Raw genomic sequence first — 21,840 nt, 5'->3', positions numbered from 1 at the left:
ATTTGTTTCAGAGCGTATAGCTTTTGTACCAACATTCGAACTCTGATTCAAAATCTGACAAAGATTGAGAGGTTGAATCATATATGGCATTGTCTTGAAGGATTTTTTTTTTTTTTCCTCTCTTGTGTTGACTTTTCTTTTGACTAAATGTTATACATTATTATAAAACTATAAATAGAAGATTGAGGTCACATGATAAATACGAAAACTTAGTCTAGGGCCCAAGTTTCAAATGAAGCAAGATTTTCATCCTTATATATATAAATATGTACTTCAGCTAAAATATATGAAATTTTGAGATAACTGTGCCTTTTCAAATGAAGCAATTCAAACCAAATTGATCAGGATTTTTGAAATTGAAATTAAATATCAATGGGATTGCAAGCTGATTTGGGTACATAAGCATTCTTTTTAAGTGTACAAAGTCTGTGTCTTTTGTATTTCAAATAGAAAAGTATAGTAATAAAAAATTTCATAATTGTATCAGTATGTGATGTAATATGTGTTTAAATTTATATATTTTGTAACACGTCCTTGTAAACAATATTTTTAGTATATTTGTTTGGTATGTCACTGCTATTGTTTATCAAAATTTTTAACCCGTTTATTGATGTAACTCTTGAAAGTGCAACATATAATTGTCCATGAGTAAAAACAGGTTCAGGCAAATATATACCAACTTGATTTAATGATTGACCTTGGCTTTTATTGATTGTCATTGCGTAACATGGTCTAACTGGAAATTGACGTCTTTTAAAAATAAATGGCCATTTATTTTCAGTTGCTGTAAGAATAATTCTTGGTATAAAAAATTTTGTACCTGTATTATTTCCTGTTAATATTTTAGCCTCTATTAATCGATCAAATAAATTTGTAATTATTAATCTTGTGCCATTACAGAGACCAGATATTTGATTTAAGTTTCTTAATAACATGATTGGCATTCCAATTTTTAATGTCAGTTTATGTGATGGTAATCCAGTAAATTCGAGTTTATTTAAAAATTCGATTGGATACAAAAGATCAATATTTTCATTAGTTTTAGAATTCGATGAAATAGTGTCTGAACTAAAATAAGTAGTTGTATTTCCAGGCAATAAATTTATTGCGTAATCATTTATATCATGGACTGTAGCATTTCGTGGTGTTACTATCGCACGTTCTTTTAAATATTCGAATTTGTTGTAATTGGTATTGAAATTTGAATATGTTGCAAGAAATATTGCTTCTATTGGATTTATATAACTATTAATGAGTATATCGTATGGAATTTCAACCCAAGATGTATCTCTATCATTTTCATAATTAACTGAATGTATTTTACCTTCTCCGATTTCTAACAACCAATTTGCAAAATTTGAAATATTGTCTTTCTCTTGATCAGTTAAATTTTTTTTCAATAGTCTCATATTTTCTGTTAAATGAAATATTTTAAATGATTGCCAGAGATATGAATGGTTTAATGAAGCTTCAATTATTTGCTCTTTAGTTCCTCCTGCAATTACAGGTAAAATTTGTCTAAAATCTCCACCCAATAAAATTGGTTTACCACCAAATGGTTTATCAATTTGTGTGTTATTTGAATTCGATAGAATATCACGTAGAGATTTATCTAATGATTCAAAACAATATTTGTGGCACATTGGAGCTTCATCCCAAATAATTAATTCTGTTCTCTCAATTAGTTTTGCAAGCTGAGTACCTTTTTTATTGGACATATTGATAAATTATTTACTGTAAGAGGTATCTTAAATCTAGAATGAGCAGTTCTGCCATTTGGAAGTAATATCGAAGCAATTCCAGATGAAGCAACAGCCAAAACAATTTTTCCCTCTGATCTGAATTTGCTTATTATTGTATGCCATAAAAAAGTTTTACCAGTTCCTCCGTGACCATGAACAAAAAAAGTATTACATGTTTTTTCTTCAATTGCTTTAATGACTTCATCGTAAACAACTTTTTGACATGTATTTAATTGAGTCACAAAATTTGCATGTTGACGTTTTAATTCAAGGCAATTATAATCCAGCTCTTCTCGTAATAATTTATTGTTTAATTGTAACATTTTATTTATATTAGGCATGGGTAATTGATGATCTTTTAAAGAGCATGATGACAAATTGAATATTTGTTCTAACTCAAATAACAATTCATTTTTTAATTCCAACTCAGGTAAGTTTAGATTTGGGTTTCCAATTTCGTTTCTAGCTTTATATAAAATATCATCACACATATTTATCCAATGTGATTCTAATAACTTTAGAGGGTCTGCAACATTGCAAAACATAATTATTGTAACAAATAGTTGGCGTATTTCAGAAGCTGTTCCAACATGTGAACAATTTGCTATTGCTTCAATCCATTCTTTATCATCACCCAATAAACCTAAAGATCGACATGCTTCTTGATAAGAAGAGTGCACAATACCATTAACTGTTTTTATTGAATCAAAATTGCAACAACCTTTTTGAACATTTAATAACATTCTCATAAAATATAATTCACCTGCTACAGGATATATATATCTTAATCTCCCAATCGTATGGTATTGTTTTCTTGGTGCCCAATATTTTTTATCATTATGCCAGACAAATTTAGTTGGAAATTCTACATAGGTTAATTGACGTGCCTCTGAATAACTTTGATTTGATCTAAACCATCCGGTAAGCATAGTATCTACTGTACTTTTATATTTAATTATAGATTCAAGAGATTCAGATTCATTAAAAACTATATTTTGTTCTGAAGGCATATGAATTTGTAAATGTTGAACAGCAGGAAGTCGTTGATGAATTGGATATTCAAATAATCTCCATAAAGATTCATGAGGAGTTAAATAGCGACAATTAAGATAAGTTTGAATTTCATCATTAAAATCCTCATGCAGTAAAACTCGAGCTCGATCTGGTCCTTTATTAATATATTTAAATAAATATTTAATTAACATAGATTGAGAACATGACTCAACATTTATGTGAGCATTATATTTTAATAATAAATGTGAATTATACGGTACAACGAAATTATTACCAATATGAATACCATTTTTTATCACAAATTTTGTTTGATCATCACGCCGTCTATAAATTGGAGGTGAATTTGCCTCAAATATAGTATTTGCATTATATGATTTTGGAAAATACTTAGAACATTTTCCATCTCGCATGCAAGGAGATTTAGAATTTATTTGTCCGCAAGGTCCATGAATCATAAATTGACTAACGATTTCAAAAAGTTCTGGGTTAATATTTTTGTCTGGTAATTCGGCTGAAATAATAGAATCTATATCAGCTGCTGTATAACATTTATATTCTTTTTTCAACCAAAATAACATATGAGCATGAGGAAGTCCTCTTTTTTGAAATTCTATCGTACAAACATCTGCTTCAACTTGTCCAAAAGGATCTCCAGATTTGATATAAGCAATCATATTTTGTAATTTTATTCTAAAAATTCTAGAAATTATATCAGGTCTACCTTCGGCCTTACATTTACTATTTCTTTCAAAATATCTTGATATTTCTATCCACTTAACATTGCAAGTAAAAGTTATAAATAAATCAGGATTACCATATTGTCTACAAATTGCCATAGCATCGTGATAATTATTAATCATATCTCTAGGACTTCCAGTGTGAGAGCTTGGTAAAATAATTTTTTGTCCCAAATTATGACCTTTATCAATTCCAGCTGAAAATGCAGTATTAATATCTTTATAAGTTTCACTTCTAAGATTTTTTTGATTCTTTCTTATCCAATCTAAACGACTTTCTTCAACTGTTGCATATGAATCAACTAAATATTGCTGAAACAATCGTCCACCTTGTAATAAAGTATTTGATTCATAATTTCTATCTTGAATTTGATATGCAACATAACTCCGCATTGACATTTTTTCTCTTTTTTGTTCACGATTTGGTCCGATTCGTTCCATTCGTAAATCCGGTTTATATCCATCTTCACCATAAGGAAAAAGAATTGGATATTGTAATGACATATATTTTGGATGTATTTTAGAAACTCGTTGTAAGTATCCATCATTTGATTCAATAATTATATCTCTATTTGAATTATACTGTCCAATGTCACCAACAATTAAACCACCAATTTCTTCACTTGTTGGTTTTTCATACTGTTTACCATTAGTAGATTCGCAATTAAGTATGCTCATATTAAATGAAGGTAATAAAGGATTTTCAAATTTATCTCTCATTATGCGATATTCTTTTGTTAATTCATTAATTTCATCAAACATTTTAATGAGTCCATCAACAATATTTGGTTTGATATTTTGATTAACATGAGTAGGATCAATAGCATTAATACGATTTGAAATTTCATTTTTTGTATCATATACATATAATTGAGCGTATTTAGGAGATTCACCTTCAGAAGGTAACATGGAACCTATTAGATGATGTACTTGACCACTAATTTTAAATATATAAGGACCAGATCCACTATTTATTTTATGATCAATTGTTGCTCCCATTGATGTGAAACAAAACATCGAGTTATAAACTCTAATATTTTCTTTAAAAAGTCTATCATTTAATAATGTTTTCAGAAAGTTGGGAGTTGGTCTAAGCTTTGGAAGTTTGACTTGTCCTTTTTTACAACAATTTGTATATATTATTTCAGCATTTGCAGATGATTGTTTTACAGCTTCTTCAAACCAAAAATTTGCATCGCAATAAGTACATTTATAAATATTGTCACCTGAATCTTCATATCCGTATTGAATCCTGAAATCACAATTTTTTCTTTTGTCAGACAATTGGCACAGTTTGTGATTGTTAAAAACCAATAGATAATATTCAAAAGAAATAACCTTGTCTGATTCTTTGATACATTGCTTGACCAATTGAATGTGACCATTCACCTGTCAGTCAAAATGAGTCACATTATTGATCAAAGGAAAAATGATATCATTATTATACAAAAATAATCAAAAGTCATATTCTATGAAGATGCAATTAACAACCAAAATCTGAAATCTGAACAAATGTAAAACAGCTTTGAACTAAAAAGGCTGCGATCCTACCATGTTTAGACTCTGGACTAATCAGAGTCACGAAAATCTAATGACAGCAAACAACAATATGATTGATATTAAACATTAATGATCATGTATAACCGCCATTCAACTATACGTGGCAGCAGCTGAGCATAACTTATCTACGCAGACTTACTAATGTGCAGTTTTGTAAATGCTCAGAAACTCATTATACATATTAATGAACTTCAGAATATAACTACCTCCAATCTGTCTAAGCATGGCATGACATAACATAACAGAATCAAACGAAATGCACATTCAAATTAAATTGATTTGATCAACAGTCAAGTCAAATACTCAAGACCATGATTAATAAACTAATATCATAATTAAAGCGATACACTTTGTCTAGCAGTTGCAACCATAATTTCTTTCGCAGTAAAAAATGCATGACTACAATTGAAAGAAAAGTTTTCCATTACCGATTCTGGCTGGATCATCAAGATCCAAGTTTTTTTGTGGAGAGAAGGTTTGACTTGTAATCAACCGAGGACGTTCTTGATGATTTCTAATCCGTTTATTGCGATGCCCAGACACTATAAACATCATTTCAATAAACAGTAAACACATTTTACAAAAATCATTTATTTACGGGAACAATGCAAAACCAATAATACATACTTACCTTGCTTCGACTTCCTTGATCTAATCTTACAATCTGTGTCTGCATTAAAAACAGCAGCAGAAGTGTGATAAGTAAACATTTCAAGGATACATGACAGATCTGATCACTTTTTTTTTTCTTGAATGACAGATCTGATAAATTTTTACTTACCCATTCTAGCTGCATCACTAACATCCAATCTTTCTTGATGACAGAAAATTTCATTTGTAATCACCCGAGGATTTTCATCATTCGTATCCAAATTCTTGCTCCAGTCCATCATCACTGGTTCACACAGTATAGAGAGCATTTCAACAAACAAATTCTTGCTCCAGTTCATCATGATTAGTGGACACACTATAAACAGCATTTCAATAAACACGACACAAATTTGACAAAAACTATTCATTTACGTCAAAATTGCAAAACATACCTTGCTTCCGCCTTCTTGATGTAATCTGGCAATCTGTGTGTACATTCGAAAGAGCAGCAGAAGTCTCATCAGTACACATTATCTCCGTCCTCCTTTCAATATTTTCGGCTTCTCCATTATCATCTTGTAAAATTGTTTTTATCTGTGTGTTCCCAGTTTCTGCTGCCATCACTGCATCACATATGCAACTATAACTTTATAAACAAATAGAAGGATACATAATGTTGCACTTCACACTTTAAATAGTAAATGTGAACAGTGTTCACAATGCATAGACATCTGTACCTTAACTCACACTATTAACTATTCTCACATTTAAATACTCATTTATATTTAAACAAATGCCACTGAATACTAAACAATGAAGGATGCAAACACTAATGATCTGGATAAACAGCCACTATTCATTTATATTTAAACACTAATGAGTCAACTATTTAAACAAAATGAACAGCCACTATTCACTATTCTATCATTTAAACACTCATTCACATTAAGTGACACACTTTGTTCTGCTACGGTAATTAATGTGTTACACTTTGCATACAAAATGCAACTAAATATGCATACTATGCGTGAAGCAGGCATCCAACCAATAATTAAAAAAAAAGAACAGAATTAGTATAAATTATAAAGAATTTTTTTACCAAAATCAGTCATTTAGACCAACATCGTAAAGGTGATAATAAATCCTCACGTTGTCTCCACCTTCTTGATCTAATTTGTCGATCTTTCTCCATATCAGAAATAGGACCAGAAGCTTGGCCTTCTCCATTCTGATGACGTAAATGTCTCCTTATTTCTGTTTCTTCAGGTTTTGCTGCCATCACTGTATTAAAAAATTACGATATATCAATACACTTAAAACAAACACCAAGTCAAAACAAACAATCACCTAGCCATACCTGAATCCAATGCAGTTGGGAAATTGAATAACACACTGTTTCCAGAATCTGAATAATCAAACAGTAACAGTTAAAGAATTGAACATTACCACAGCTATACACATTGTGAATTCAATACAAAAAACATCTAATTATGCTTTAGCTGATTCACCTGAATAAAAACAATAGACCACAATACTACCACAATAGACCACAATACCACCAATACACCTCAGAAAACGATTAATCAACCACTTTAGGTTTATGTAAAGAACGGAAACATTTTATTAGCTCAATATGCATTATTGGAAAAAAGCACATAATAGTTAACTTCATCAATGCACCAACCACAAACTGATTTGAAGTCATTGATTCAACATACAGTCATCAGTAGAAGAAAATATTCCACTCATGGAAACCAATGACAATTCACTAAATGATATCAAAAATGAGCCAAATTAAAAACCAAACCTGGTTTATTTCTTTTTAACCAAATCCTTTTCCTTCAGAATCTCCAAAAAAGATGGACCTTGGAATCGTTGAAAGGTTAAAACCCCGGCTACAAAATCAAACCAAATCTCATACATTAATAATTCAATCAAATAAGCTTTAATTAACAAAAGAGACATTAACTGAGACCAATCAAGACCAACTAATCTGATAAAAAATCACAGAATAAATCCATGAAATCAAGCAAGTCAGAGGGGAATTCAATTGAGATTACAGGGCCAAAATTTATCAGATCTGTCATTCAAGCAAAAAAAAAAAAAAAAACTCTCTTCGACCAAGTTCCCCTGCAGATCCTTCATTCTAGAAACCCAGTTACTATGAGATGGATTTTTATTCTCTAGTTTTTGTTAGATGGCAGATTATGCTAACCCAGTTACTATGGAGATCGATGTTGATTACGTGATTCCAGCAACAGTCGATCTCTCTATCTCCTCGCACAAAGCAAACAAACACACAATGACGGAGAAAAAAGGAGGGCGAAGGCGACGTTACCTCGTTTTCGTAGTCAATCCTTCACGTCTCTCTTCCTGTATTTCTCTGTTTGTCTTTGTTTTCGGGTTGTTGTTCTTTTGAGGATTGGTGAGTAGAGAAGAAGATAAAATCGATACAGCAACAGCCGACTGTAGAAAAGAAGATAAGATCATCGATACACAGCCGAAAAAAAATATAAAATAATCATAATATCAAAGGAGGGCAAAACCGTCACTTCACTGTCCTATGAACAGTAACCTAGTGAACAGTAAACAGGAAAAGGAGGGGCGCAACCGTAAATTTACTGTTCATAAACAGTACCAGCGTGAACAGTTAACCCATCTTTGGTATATAGTAAATAGCATGTCCATATTATTGAAACTAGAGAGCAGCTACACAAATTCATTTTTGAAACGAGTATAAATTATCGTACAATGATATACACCCAAAAAAAAAACTTGTTTTACTTGTGTGTATTACCTTACAACGGTTTATATTATTAGACTTGTTTTCCTTTATCAGACTGTTGCTTATAACTACTTGAAGAAGAATCCTACATTACAAATAATATATTGTTAACAAAAAATGAAAACTCAATTTGTTTGTACTTAGAAATATATCATTCAAACCTGGCTCAGTCGAGGAATTTGACTAGTTAGATTGTTTGCAGCATTTCTTACGGACTAATTCTCTTATAGAAAAAAAATATATATGAAGTGGATAACAAAGATTATGAATAATATTTTAACAACAAAGTTATTGACAGGACCCGCCCCGACTTTCACCCTGAAATCCGAGGTGGCCCTGTGGGGCCCACGTTAGGGATAACTCTACCAAAAATTTGGCAGAGTCACCTCTAAAATGGACTACCCAAAAACCTGTAAAACACACTAAACACTTCAAGCAAACCAACCTTATACTCCTGGAGCCACCCTGCTCCCAATTACCAACAACTCCACTTTCACAAAACACAAACTCAAAATACTAATCCCAAGGTTATGCAGAGCAATACTACTAGACACAGGGATATAAAAGAAGAGTAAAGGATCAAGCGATCCTACACTGCGGAAGTAGTGACAACTATGCCTCAAATGTCATGTACGCCCGACCTCCACTAATTCGCCTGCAAACTGGGCATTAGAAACCGAAAGGCCCAGGGGAAAGTAGACGAAAAACGTTAGCGTGAGTGGACAAAAATAAACAATTTAAAGGAAAAAGGATTTCATACTTTCCCACATTTATTCTCTTTAATAACCGATGCATGCAACAATTAGAAAAATACATTTAGCTTTAAATCCAAGAATTCCAAAACGATAAATCGACTAGCCTCGCTAGTCACCACATTCGAAAACTATATCGTAAAACCGAAATCTCATTTCTCAGAAAAATAAGACCAGCCCCGCTGGCTACAGTGAAAATCGGACTAGCCCCGCTAGTCAAGCAACGATAAAATATGGGGAAGAAGTGTCACCATACAAAAGAAGGGAGCCTTATTGGCTCGGGTCGGAGTGTCCCACACTCTAGAGCATCCCATGCTCTCCTCTACTCGCCTACGAACACATAGTAAGTAGGGAGGAGTACTAATAGGCTAGCCAGTAATATAATATATATATAACGACCCTGGGTATGGTGGTTAAAAACCGATAAATCAATAAAGCTTCCCCATGTCCACGTATAAAGCCAACACGGGTACGATTCCCAACCGCACCCGGAAATACTCAAAGAGTCGTATAAATTAACAGCGTGTCCCACACGCTAAAGAAATAAGTAGATTGTCAATGAGGCATTCCCAATGCCAAAAATCGAATAAATAAACAAGAATTTATTCCATCGAAATCCCATTTCGAAAATCTTTCAGAAATCTCAAATCGACGATTATAAAGATAATATAAACAGTATAAATCTCGAAAATCACATCGAAAATCAATTCGTCGAAAATCAACATCATTTATAATTTCGAATCCGAGCATAACAACTTAATAACCGAAACTCACAACCGGTATAAATCATAATTACTCGTGAGAATCATTACTTAAAAGCAAATCCATGAGATAATTCGCAATCAACTTTATATGCTCGGAAAATAGGTTAATAAAATAAAACAAGCTTTAATAAATAAATGCATGCATCACTTATTTAAAACAAACGTCCACTCACAGTACTATTGGGCAACCACGCAAACGAGTTCCTTCATCTAGCCGTAGCTCGCGACATTGCCCTGTACACAATTATATTTTCATGAACGGTAATCCGATAAAATAATTACGAACTTAAACGAAATCCGAAAATCCCTATCTCCAATACTTCTCAAATTCAACCCAAATCTCTTCCACAATTCCCATTCCTCAATTTACATATTCCATAATGAAAACGAGGGAAATCCGACCGTCGGATTTCCCATAATTCCACCACAAAACTCCAAACTTCAACAATTCACAAACAATTCCAAACTCCTCCAAAATTCACCAAACTTCACATATATGCTCTATGATAATTATAGAATTTAACTAGCCAGAAATTGAAATTAAAAAGCTACCCTAGCCGCCGCTACCGCCGCCCACAGTGGCGGCGCCGCCGCCACCATCTCCGATGGCCACCAAAATTTGGCAGTAGCACCTTCTCAACACACTGATTCAACTTCTCAACTACAACATTCCCAAATAACAATTAAAAACGGCCGAAATCGATCAATGAACAAAAACCCAGAAATCCTCAAGAACCCTAGAATTTCAATTCGTCGATTCGGCATCTACACAACAAATCGTGATACAAGGCCATAGGGGAAATGATCAGTGATGAAAACCGAACCTTCGACGGCGAGATGGGGACCGGAGGTGGCCGGAATCGCCGGAAATCGGCAAAAGTACCCAACTGCCACCGCAGCTTCCTCCGCTCCAAATCGAGGTTCTCCGGCCAAATTGTCGTGAAATACCTCCACAGACGTGACAAGGGGAAGAAACCGAGCTTGGGGGTGGCCGGATTGTGTCCTGGGTCGGCCGGAGGAGGAAGAAACCGGAGGAAGAAGCAATCGGGCCGAAGAGGAAGGAATCGGGGGAGAGGAGAGAGAAACAGCCGGGTAAGTTTCCAAAAATGGAAACTTACCACAGTAACTCGGCTATTTATAGAAACTTACCATGAACAGTAACCGTGAACAGTAATTTTGTATTTCGCTTATAACTTTCGCATACGAGCTCCGATTTTTACGTACCACATATGCACGCGCTCGGTTTAACGTCCTCTACAACTTCCATGAAGAACATTTTCTCAAATTTTGACCCGAACAAAAAGTCAACTTTTAGGGCCACTAAAAGTACTAAACCGAAAGTAAAAGTGAAAGTAAAGGTCGTTTACCGTCCCAATGACTAGTAAACCGGTGAATTTAGGTTCGGGACGTTACAATCTCCCCTCCTTATAATAATTTCGTCCTCGAAATTTCATACTGTTAAAGTAGAGATAGCACACACGTACTAATCTGCAATACAACATCCTCAACGAAGGTAGTACTCGGATCATAACAAAGTGGGGATGATATCGCACGATCGATATGCAAGTCTGCTCAACTCATGCAGAAACTAACTTTAGATCTAGTCCAAGAGGTGGCCAAATACAATAAGGGAATCGACATATAAAAAGGAACAGTCCTCAAGTAGAAATATGACCAGTCACTGTAATCTTGAATACTGCATAAGGAATAATCGTCTCGCCCGTCAAGAAAACCAAGATGTGGAAATAACGATATAACCCACAACCAGAATGAACTTCTTTTCTTAGTCCCCAAAAGACTAATCAAAACAATATCTGATCCGATGTTTTCAAAACCTTGAAGCTTGTCGACTTATCCTTGGTCAAATTTTTCTCTTACAATCACAAGTCAACTACTTTGACAACCCCAAAGATTTTACTATAATTCCAACTACTCAAGCAAATCAAAACATGCTTATAGTTCAGATAGCACGAGGTATTGACATCACTAACCATTCGATCGAAATAGTAGCATTCGTAACCTCTTCAATTACGTCACACAGTGAAGATCCACCCCGTTCTCCAATAATATTGTGATAGTATATCAATTCCATACTTAATACCTTTCCCTTCGTACGTGCGTTCATGGGGGTAACCCAACCGCTACCAATATGCCACAAAATAGTCACTGTTAACCAACAAGTACAAAACAATTAACTTAGCTACCCCAAAACAACACTTCCTCTTTTGCCTGTTGTGCACAGATTATTGATCAAATATCATTTACATAAAGATCCCACAATTGTCAAATATAACAAAGGTAGCTTCGAACAACCTATAAGTTCTTAATCATGTAGTTATGGGGCCACTACACATCCAGTGCGTTACCCTGATACCTGACTAAAAATCATTGATCCAGCCTTGAATTTATGTTCCAAGTCGACTACGAAAACTCAATTGATAGTTGCCCTGCTGGCCACACCTATAGTATCTCAAACTGGTTAACTAACATTGTCTCTTGAAAACTTCTTATAAAAATAATGTGGTGGAAAACTTTTCTGACTCAATGTGTTTCAAGGAATCTACTAATTACCAACGTCCCCAATCAAAACTGCTAAAATTCCTCACATGATAGTACTTACGGTACGCAACGAGTACCCAGTCGTTCGAAACTCGGTGCAAAGCAAAAACCATTACTACTCACTCTACTCCAGCCCAAAAACTCAAATCCAGGAGGAGATGCATCACTAAAATTGTTCTTAACAAAGGATACACTTCTTTAATAATCATATGTCAAAAATCTGGTTAAATTCATGTCGTTCTCGCTGTCCTCTAATGCCACAATTGATAATTCTACTTCATATGCCAATGTAATTCTCACAACCAAAAACACCACAATCTGTATTAAGATACTTGACTGGAATTCTGATCAAACTTAAATAAAATAGCATCCCTTGTTGACTCAACAGTTTTAAAGTATAGATATGCCCTCAAGCATTATCAAAAACTCTTAGCCACTGCTAAGCAAAAATTCGTAAAAACTCTTTTGCTCAAAACAACCTGGAGAGAAAGTCGAATAAGAGCCCAAATAGAAAAACTCAAAGTCACTTAATTAAACAAATAACATTTTGCGTACCCCAGAAACGAAAATCTAATTCCCAAGACAAGAAAATGAGATATCAAAGAAGTTCATTATCTGATGGTACAAGAATCACCAAAAATCAGTCATGTCAAACAACGTTGAACTTGCAAGTACTAGAATATAGCCAACTCCTTTTATTTAACTTAAGGCCAAAACTGATAAACAACAATTGCCCTTACCAAAAAGAGGATAAGATAACCACAAATCCACTCCTCAATCGACACTTGACTTCTAAAATTTTAGTTACAACAAGGATCTCAATGACTTCCAAATCTTTTCACCAAGAATTAATTCAATAACATAACCATAGTAGCTCAACAATTAGTACTTAAATATCTATTGAACCCTTGATAGAACATAAGCCCAATCAATTTATTTCAACTCACCTCCTACTTCCTGTTCAAGTTGTCTTAACTTTAGATAAGTAGTGACCGGATTTCACTCATACCAACAACTTCCTATACATTTCCAATTAAAGGTCACCAGGGTGGCAAAGTTCGCTCAATTCCTCCAAAGAAATCCCTTACACATAATCGATTCAAGCAATAATCAATCCCCCAAGGTAGCTAACACAATTCACAAGATCTTTCCTTTATATAATTCATAGGACACCCGTCCAACATCTTGTAGCACACCAAGCGATATCCGGATCCGAATGTGGTCCCACCACAATAATGATCCAATTTCCTCAAAGTAATCATCACTGAAGTACATCACTTAAAACAGACTACAATACCTTCCACCCAAGATAACAAGAGTCTTGGTCAAGCCTTAACTTAAAATATTTCCAGAGCCAACAGAAAACTTATTTCCTTTAAGTTATTCCACCATCCACTAATATAATATCACAACCCATTCGTCCGGCAAACTTCCACTAAGAGTCTATCACAATTCAACCTTCAAGGCTCCGCAATTTAAAACTCAAATCAGATTCCGTATCACAAAGTAATTCCGTTTGAACTTCTAAGAACACCGAACTATGTCACTATCACTATTCCCCAGATTACGTACAACCGTTTCACTCATAAATGGATAAACAAAGGAATCCGTTTGAATAATACCACATACGAAGAGTTGATTCCAACTCTCCCAATTATTTTCCGACCAAAGTCGTAACTCTATTATAAAACCTTAAGCATTCTTCCGATTCTTGCACTTATCAACTGTAAAAGCCCATTCTTGTTAATCTCCCTACTCGCTACCATCCAAGACTCAGGTAGACAAAACTAAAAGTCATGGTATCAAAAATCAATCTCTTTTATTCCGAGCAAAACTATGCTCATACACCTTGGTTAGGTCAACGACCCAAATCGACAATTGTTAAAAAATCTCATTCTACTTACAAGTCTCATTTACTATTATCACTTCTCACTTACCAACATCAGTGACCATAGCCACTTGAAAACACAACCTCTAGACATAACAACCCAGAATAATTATTTAATTTTCTCTGTAAATGGTTTCCAACACTGAGGTTCCCAAAGAACCACCAAAAATTTCCAATAATATTTCAAATGCTACTTAACAACCAATCACATCACAAAACATCTTTCCCGAAACTTGGTTCAAAGTCAGAACCACCATTATTACCAAGTCCATTTCCACCCACAATCCTGATTTCCGAAGCAATCATATCATCTAGAGACAGCCCAAAGCTATTGTCGCTCGTCTCAAACACTCAAACACAACTCTAACTCTGATTTCCGCACCTTAATCCCTGCCCCAACAAACTTGTTGGCATCAAAGAAAAGACAACCACAACATTTTCCTCGAATCACATTTCGTGGCACAACTCGAAATTGTAGAGTAGTTTTACTCTACCATCACCAGGGATAGGCGCATGATAGTTAACCAATCGAATACGCAAAGAAAACCCTAGGAGGTCGGCGTACAAGAGGCATAGCACCAGAAGAAAACCAACTAACTTTGTACCGTACACACTTGATGAATACCACAGCACCGAAGAGCACACGATGGGGAACCGCTGCAGTCGGGCCATCACTCGAGAGGTACTGGGCAACACCAAGTATATAAGGTAACAGAATAGAAACGAGTCTACAGAACCTAACAACCTAATGCTCTGATACCAAATTGACAGGACCCGCCCCGACTTTCACCCTGAAATCCGAGGTGGCCCTGTGGGGCCCACGTTAGGGATAACTCTACCAAAAATTTGGCAGAGTCACCTCTAAAATGGACTACCCAAAAACCTGTAAAACACACTAAACACTTCAAGCAAACCAACCTTATACTCCTGGAGCCACCCTGCTCCCAATTACCAACAACTCCACTTTCACAAAACACAAACTCAAAATACTAATCCCAAGGTTATGCAGAGCAATACTACTAGACACAGGGATATAAAAGAAGAGTAAAGGATCAAGCGATCCTACACTGCGGAAGTAGTGACAACTATGCCTCAAATGTCATGTACGCCCGACCTCCACTAATTCGCCTGCAAACTGGGCATTAGAAACCGAAAGGCCCAGGGGAAAGTAGACGAAAAACGTTAGCGTGAGTGGACAAAAATAAACAATTTAAAGGAAAAAGGATTTCATACTTTCCCACATTTATTCTCTTTAATAACCGATGCATGCAACAATTAGAAAAATACATTTAGCTTTAAATCCAAGAATTCCAAAACGATAAATCGACTAGCCTCGCTAGTCACCACATTCGAAAACTATATCGTAAAACCGAAATCTCATTTCTCAGAAAAATAAGACCAGCCCCGCTGGCTACAGTGAAAATCGGACTAGCCCCGCTAGTCAAGCAACGATAAAATATGGGGAAGAAGTGTCACCATACAAAAGAAGGGAGCCTTATTGGCTCGGGTCGGAGTGTCCCACACTCTAGAGCATCCCATGCTCTCCTCTACTCGCCTACGAACACATAGTAAGTAGGGAGGAGTACTAATAGGCTAGCCAGTAATATAATATATATATAACGACCCTGGGTATGGTGGTTAAAACCGATAAATCAATAAAGCTTCCCCATGTCCACGTATAAAGCCAACACGGGTACGATTCCCAACCGCACCCGGAAATACTCAAAGAGTCGTATAAATTAACAGCGTGTCCCACACGCTAAAGAAATAAGTAGATTGTCAATGAGGCATTCCCAATGCCAAAAATCGAATAAATAAACAAGAATTTATTCCATCGAAATCCCATTTCGAAAATCTTTCAGAAATCTCAAATCGACGATTATAAAGATAATATAAACAGTATAAATCTCGAAAATCACATCGAAAATCAATTCGTCGAAAATCAACATCATTTATAATTTCGAATCCGAGCATAACAACTTAATAACCGAAACTCACAACCGGTATAAATCATAATTACTCGTGAGAATCATTACTTAAAAGCAAATCCATGAGATAATTCGCAATCAACTTTATATGCTCGGAAAATAGGTTAATAAAATAAAACAAGCTTTAATAAATAAATGCATGCATCACTTATTTAAAACAAACGTCCACTCACAGTACTATTGGGCAACCACGCAAACGAGTTCCTTCATCTAGCCGTAGCTCGCGACATTGCCCTGTACACAATTATATTTTCATGAACGGTAATCCGATAAAATAATTACGAACTTAAACGAAATCCGAAAATCCCTATCTCCAATACTTCTCAAATTCAACCCAAATCTCTTCCACAATTCCCATTCCTCAATTTACATATTCCATAATGAAAACGAGGGAAATCCGACCGTCGGATTTCCCATAATTCCACCACAAAACTCCAAACTTCAACAATTCACAAACAATTCCAAACTCCTCCAAAATTCACCAAACTTCACATATATGCTCTATGATAATTATAGAATTTAACTAGCCAGAAATTGAAATTAAAAAGCTACCCTAGCCGCCGCTACCGCCGCCCACAGTGGCGGCGCCGCCGCCACCATCTCCGATGGCCACCAAAATTTGGCAGTAGCACCTTCTCAACACACTGATTCAACTTCTCAACTACAACATTCCCAAATAACAATTAAAAACGGCCGAAATCGATCAATGAACAAAAACCCAGAAATCCTCAAGAACCCTAGAATTTCAATTCGTCGATTCGGCATCTACACAACAAATCGTGATACAAGGCCATAGGGGAAATGATCAGTGATGAAAACCGAACCTTCGACGGCGAGATGGGGACCGGAGGTGGCCGGAATCGCCGGAAATCGGCAAAAGTACCCAACTGCCACCGCAGCTTCCTCCGCTCCAAATCGAGGTTCTCCGGCCAAATTGTCGTGAAATACCTCCACAGACGTGACAAGGGGAAGAAACCGAGCTTGGGGGTGGCCGGATTGTGTCCTGGGTCGGCCGGAGGAGGAAGAAACCGGAGGAAGAAGCAATCGGGCCGAAGAGGAAGGAATCGGGGGAGAGGAGAGAGAAACAGCCGGGTAAGTTTCCAAAAATGGAAACTTACCACAGTAACTCGGCTATTTATAGAAACTTACCATGAACAGTAACCGTGAACAGTAATTTTGTATTTCGCTTATAACTTTCACATACGAGCTCCGATTTTTACGTACCACATATGCACGCGCTCGGTTTAACGTCCTCTACAACTTCCATGAAGAACATTTTCTCAAATTTTGACCCGAACAAAAAGTCAACTTTTAGGGCCACTAAAAGTACTAAACCGAAAGTAAAAGTGAAAGTAAAGGTCGTTTACCGTCCCAATGACTAGTAAACCGGTGAATTTAGGTTCGGGACGTTACAGTTATAGTCAGTACCTGATTCAATTCTGTGATATATTGACCCCCTTGATGCATATTTGCATATGTTAAATTGAGTTGAGAAAATGGCAACAAAGAAGTTGGATTCTATAGATACAACAGTATGTTTAAGGTTAGACTGTAATAGAAATAAAATAGCATAAAAGACAAAACATAAATTTTGAACTTACTACAATTTAACTTACCTGATTATATAGAGTGTACGGAGCATAAACATTCGTTGTTGGCAGGCTCATCGTTGGAAATTGCTGCATATTAACAAGAATGTAATCAAGAAGCCTTAACAATAATATTATTACAAAAATCTTCAAAATTGTACCTGGTTAATGAAATTTGTACCACTCGATGCAACAAATGGGTGAAGCAAGCTTGAATTATGGACTACATGAAGTGAAGTATCTGAAGGCCCTCCACTAATTGGTGGCTTGATTTTCCCTATTCAAGTAAATAATAAAAAAAATAAATCAAAAAGGATTGATCATACTATAATTAATAAACATTTCAAAATATGCGTAGAATGTTAAATTACTTACTGGAACCTTGGCCTTTTGGTGCCTTTTTATTTTGTTTCTTCTCCATTTCGTCTTTCCTTGCCTTCTTTTATTACTCATGCCTTTTGGCCACACACCTGCTGGATTGAGTACTGGTGTTTCGTCAAATAAGGTTTCATTTTTGTTAGCACTGCCACCAGAAGTATTAACACTAGGAACCTCATTGATTTTTTCATTGACATCTCCCATAATAGATAACTTCTTCATATTCTTCTCAATTAGCTCTTCTGCTTCTATCAATTTCTGCATCGCGATATCACCACCACTAGTTGTCTCTGCTCCCTTACTAATTATACCATAAGCTTTTCGCATTAAGGTATTCCTACGCAATGTCACCGTTGATTTCTCCTTGACCTGTAGTGATACACTATTTGCCTCTACTCCTTTCTTTGCATCTTTTGTCCATCTCTTTAGTATATACTTTGTTGGTATTTGAGTAATATTTTCACATTTAACACCCTCAAAGCATGACGGCATAACCAGCCCATAGATTCATACATCTGACAACTACAAAAGATGGTCAGATTTGAAGAATTGAATCGAACAATATACACTCTTTTATGACCCTCCTCATTAAGTTCAAATGTCTGCAATGTTCCATCACTTCCAACTTCCTCCATCTTCACTGCCAAGCTAGCAACAAACTCAAACTCAAATAAATTATAAATTTTTGGGTGTAGACCATACCAGCTTGCTTCTTAAGTCCACTACTTCTTGCAGCCCTAGTAGGTATTTCGTTATTGCACCGAAAAGTCTCTTCCAATTCACTTGAATGCATTTGTTCTGCCTATTTATCATAATGATGCACAAATTCAGTAAGACTCAGTGTTTTAGTAGACATGAGGGTAAACACATTGTTTGTGCTCTCACTTCTTTGTGTAGATAATATTCCTGCAGAGAATGTATCCTTACTAAATAATGCACACCATTTTTCACGAAGGTCATAAAGTGTCTTGAGCCATGTGTTCCCTGCAAGATCAAACTTCTCTATTATTTCATTCCAAGTAGTCTCAAATTCATCTTCTATCACACGTCCAAAAAGAAACTTCTTGAAAAGCTCACTGAAATCAGGATTTCTATAAAGCCAATTCAAGTTTTGTATCCCATTCTTTGATATGTGCCACAAACATAACCGATGGCATGTCTCAGGAAAAACCTTCTCAATAGCATTTGTCATTACCTGACATCAATCAGTAAAAATAGTCTTCGGTTTTTTACCTTCCATCGCTTCTAAGAATGTCTCAAATAACCAAATAAATGAAGCAGTCGTCTCATCCAGCAAAAATGCACAACCAAACAACACATTTTTCCAATGGTGGTTAACCCCAACGAAAAAGGAGCACAAATCATGTTATATTTATTGGTTCGATAAGTAGTATCAAATACTATAACGTCCCCATAGCATTCAAAGTCGGTTTCGACTTTCCATCTCTCCAGAAAAAGTTTGTCATTTGATTTTCTTGATCCACTTGCACGGTGTAGAAAAACATAGGATCTTCAATTTGCTTTTTCTTGAATAAATTGATCAAGCTTTGAGCATCCCCTGCTTCTAGCATAATCATTCTCTCTCCGCTTACAAAATTGTAACAATCAGTCTTTGTAAATCCAACATTTTGAGATCCCCCAACTTCTTCTGCTAAATATGAATATGTATTTATGGTACTCATACCTGCACTTTTCATTGATGTAATCACCCCCTTATGAGCTTCTAACACTTTTCGATTGGAGCGTAAAAATGGTCTTTCTTCTGGCTCTGCAAGCTTGTGTTTGTGTTCAGGAACAAAGAGAGTTTCTTTCCATACATTATTATCTTGCAATCCAAATCGAATTTTTGTTGTGCAGCCAGTTCTAGTGTCCAACCTATCAGCCTTTTTCACTTCTGAAGGATCACTATCTAGTTTAAAACCTTCTTTTGAACAGGCATAATTAACTTGTTTCACAACGTTGTTGGTTTTCCTCCTCTGCATTATCCGAACACTAAACCCCATTCTAGCACCATACTCACAGTAGAGGTTGTATGCTTCTTCCTCACTATTCACAATTACTCCATACAAGTCGTCATTATTACTAGCTTGACGATTCACAATCATTGAATCTTTTCCCAAATCAATTGTCTTGCTATGTTCTTGATCATCTTCTACGTCAATTACTGTTGGCATGTTAGCGAATCAATTAACTGTAACATGTAGCTGTAGTAATAGAACCAAAAAATTGTCTAAAAGAATACTGTAAATATAACAAGCCAGTTCACGAAATTTAAACTTGCATGACTATGTATGGTTATGTATGAGTACTTAGGTACATGGATGATGTGTATGATTACATATAAGAACTAAGTACATATATGCATGATATGTATGATTACGTATAAGAAGCCAAAATATGAATCTGTAAATTTCCTAGCATTCATAGCAGCCTTTTGACCTTTTGAATCCCATCAATAACCTACCTAGCCTTCCCGCGGTCCAAATCACACCCGCTAAACCTCTCGTGACCCACCACCACTATGACGCTACAATCCAATTGCTTCCCTTGTTTCACAACCTTGGTCACTCTCCTCAACCCAGCACTTTCTCGTCAAACCCACCCTTAATATTCTCTTTCTTCAATTTCCCAGAAGCACCTAACTTTCTCAACTTATAAAATACTGTAACGAGGTTATTCTGGAATTCTAATTAATCTAAGTACACACATGATCGATTTAATCTTATCAGACTTAAAATAACTTAACTGAAGACTTTGTTTACCTTGATTATGATATTTGGCTCCATCTCTATTCATTGTTGAAGAGAGAAACTGCAAACTTTGTAGATGAATGAGAAGACGAATTAGCAGTGAATACTTTGGGTGATGAGAAAAACGATAGTATTAGAATTTTATTCCCTAGGGTTTCTTTAACGGCAGTAGCTAACGGAAGGCATAACTATTTTTTTTTTCACGTTGGTTTGGTTTACTATTGGTTAAATGCAGGGATAATTTAGCCTGATATGAGTTGGAAAAAAAAATCCACGTGGGGAGTTCTGATTGGGGCGGCATACCATGTGTCAATCCTACGTGGTTCTACTATAGGATAGAAAAATTTCTCTGTGTTTACTAACAGATACAAATATGTGAATAAGTGTGGGTCCCACGTCAATTACAGGAATCGATTCCTTTATTAGAAGTTTGATAACCAAGAGGAAAAGTAGGTATTAGGAATGAATCCACCGGAATGAAATTTTTCTACTAAAAATATCCTTTTTTTTTTTATTGAAATAGGTTTCATTCATCATCAAAACGTGCTCAAGTTCATATTCAATCAAATACCAAATACAACCCAAGCCAAAAAAATTTCACGTAGATCTCTCTTTGCAGTTTTGAGAGTCGATAGCGCCTCCTCCATTCCTCCACCCTCTATAGTGTGTCTTCACCCTCTGTGGTGAATCTCCCTGAGTTTTATCTCAGATCTGAAGCTTTATGTCTCAATTTTATTATCGTT

General features: G+C 35.5%; 2 protein-coding genes across 7 annotated transcripts; both read right to left on the bottom strand.

Moving 5' to 3' along the window:
- Window positions 1-4,463: 4,463 nt before the first annotated feature.
- On the bottom strand, window positions 4,464-8,138 carry LOC112201517. 6 transcript variants are annotated; one of them, XM_024342404.2, is made up of 10 exons: window positions 7,983-8,138; window positions 7,452-7,539; window positions 7,002-7,049; window positions 6,794-6,925; window positions 6,097-6,267; window positions 5,835-5,948; window positions 5,685-5,723; window positions 5,482-5,595; window positions 4,832-4,882; window positions 4,464-4,745 (listed from the first exon to the last, which is right to left on the bottom strand). In XM_024342404.2, the coding sequence occupies exons 4-10, from the start codon at window positions 6,921-6,923 to the stop codon at window positions 4,660-4,662; spliced, it is 705 nt and encodes a 234-aa protein (XP_024198172.1). In that variant the 5' UTR covers window positions 6,924-6,925; window positions 7,002-7,049; window positions 7,452-7,539; window positions 7,983-8,138; the 3' UTR covers window positions 4,464-4,659. The 6 variants fall into 6 exon arrangements, with proteins under 6 accessions (XP_024198172.1, XP_024198173.1, XP_024198174.1 ...); XM_024342405.2 differs by lacking the exon at window positions 7,002-7,049; XM_024342406.2 differs by lacking the exon at window positions 7,452-7,539 and having other exon boundaries at window positions 7,983-8,094.
- Window positions 8,139-19,747: 11,609 nt separating this feature from the next.
- Window positions 19,748-20,521, bottom strand: LOC112203912 (protein FAR1-RELATED SEQUENCE 5-like). The gene has a single exon (XM_024344810.1). The coding sequence runs from the start codon at window positions 20,519-20,521 to the stop codon at window positions 19,748-19,750; it is 774 nt and encodes a 257-aa protein (XP_024200578.1).
- Window positions 20,522-21,840: the final 1,319 nt, after the last annotated feature.

The sequence above is a fragment of the Rosa chinensis genome, chromosome 5, assembly GCF_002994745.2.
Source record: "Rosa chinensis cultivar Old Blush chromosome 5, RchiOBHm-V2, whole genome shotgun sequence".
NCBI classification, from domain to species: Eukaryota; Viridiplantae; Streptophyta; class Magnoliopsida; order Rosales; family Rosaceae; genus Rosa; species Rosa chinensis.
The sequence above is the reverse complement of the archived record's forward strand: the minus strand, read 5'-3'. Positions and strand labels throughout refer to the sequence as shown.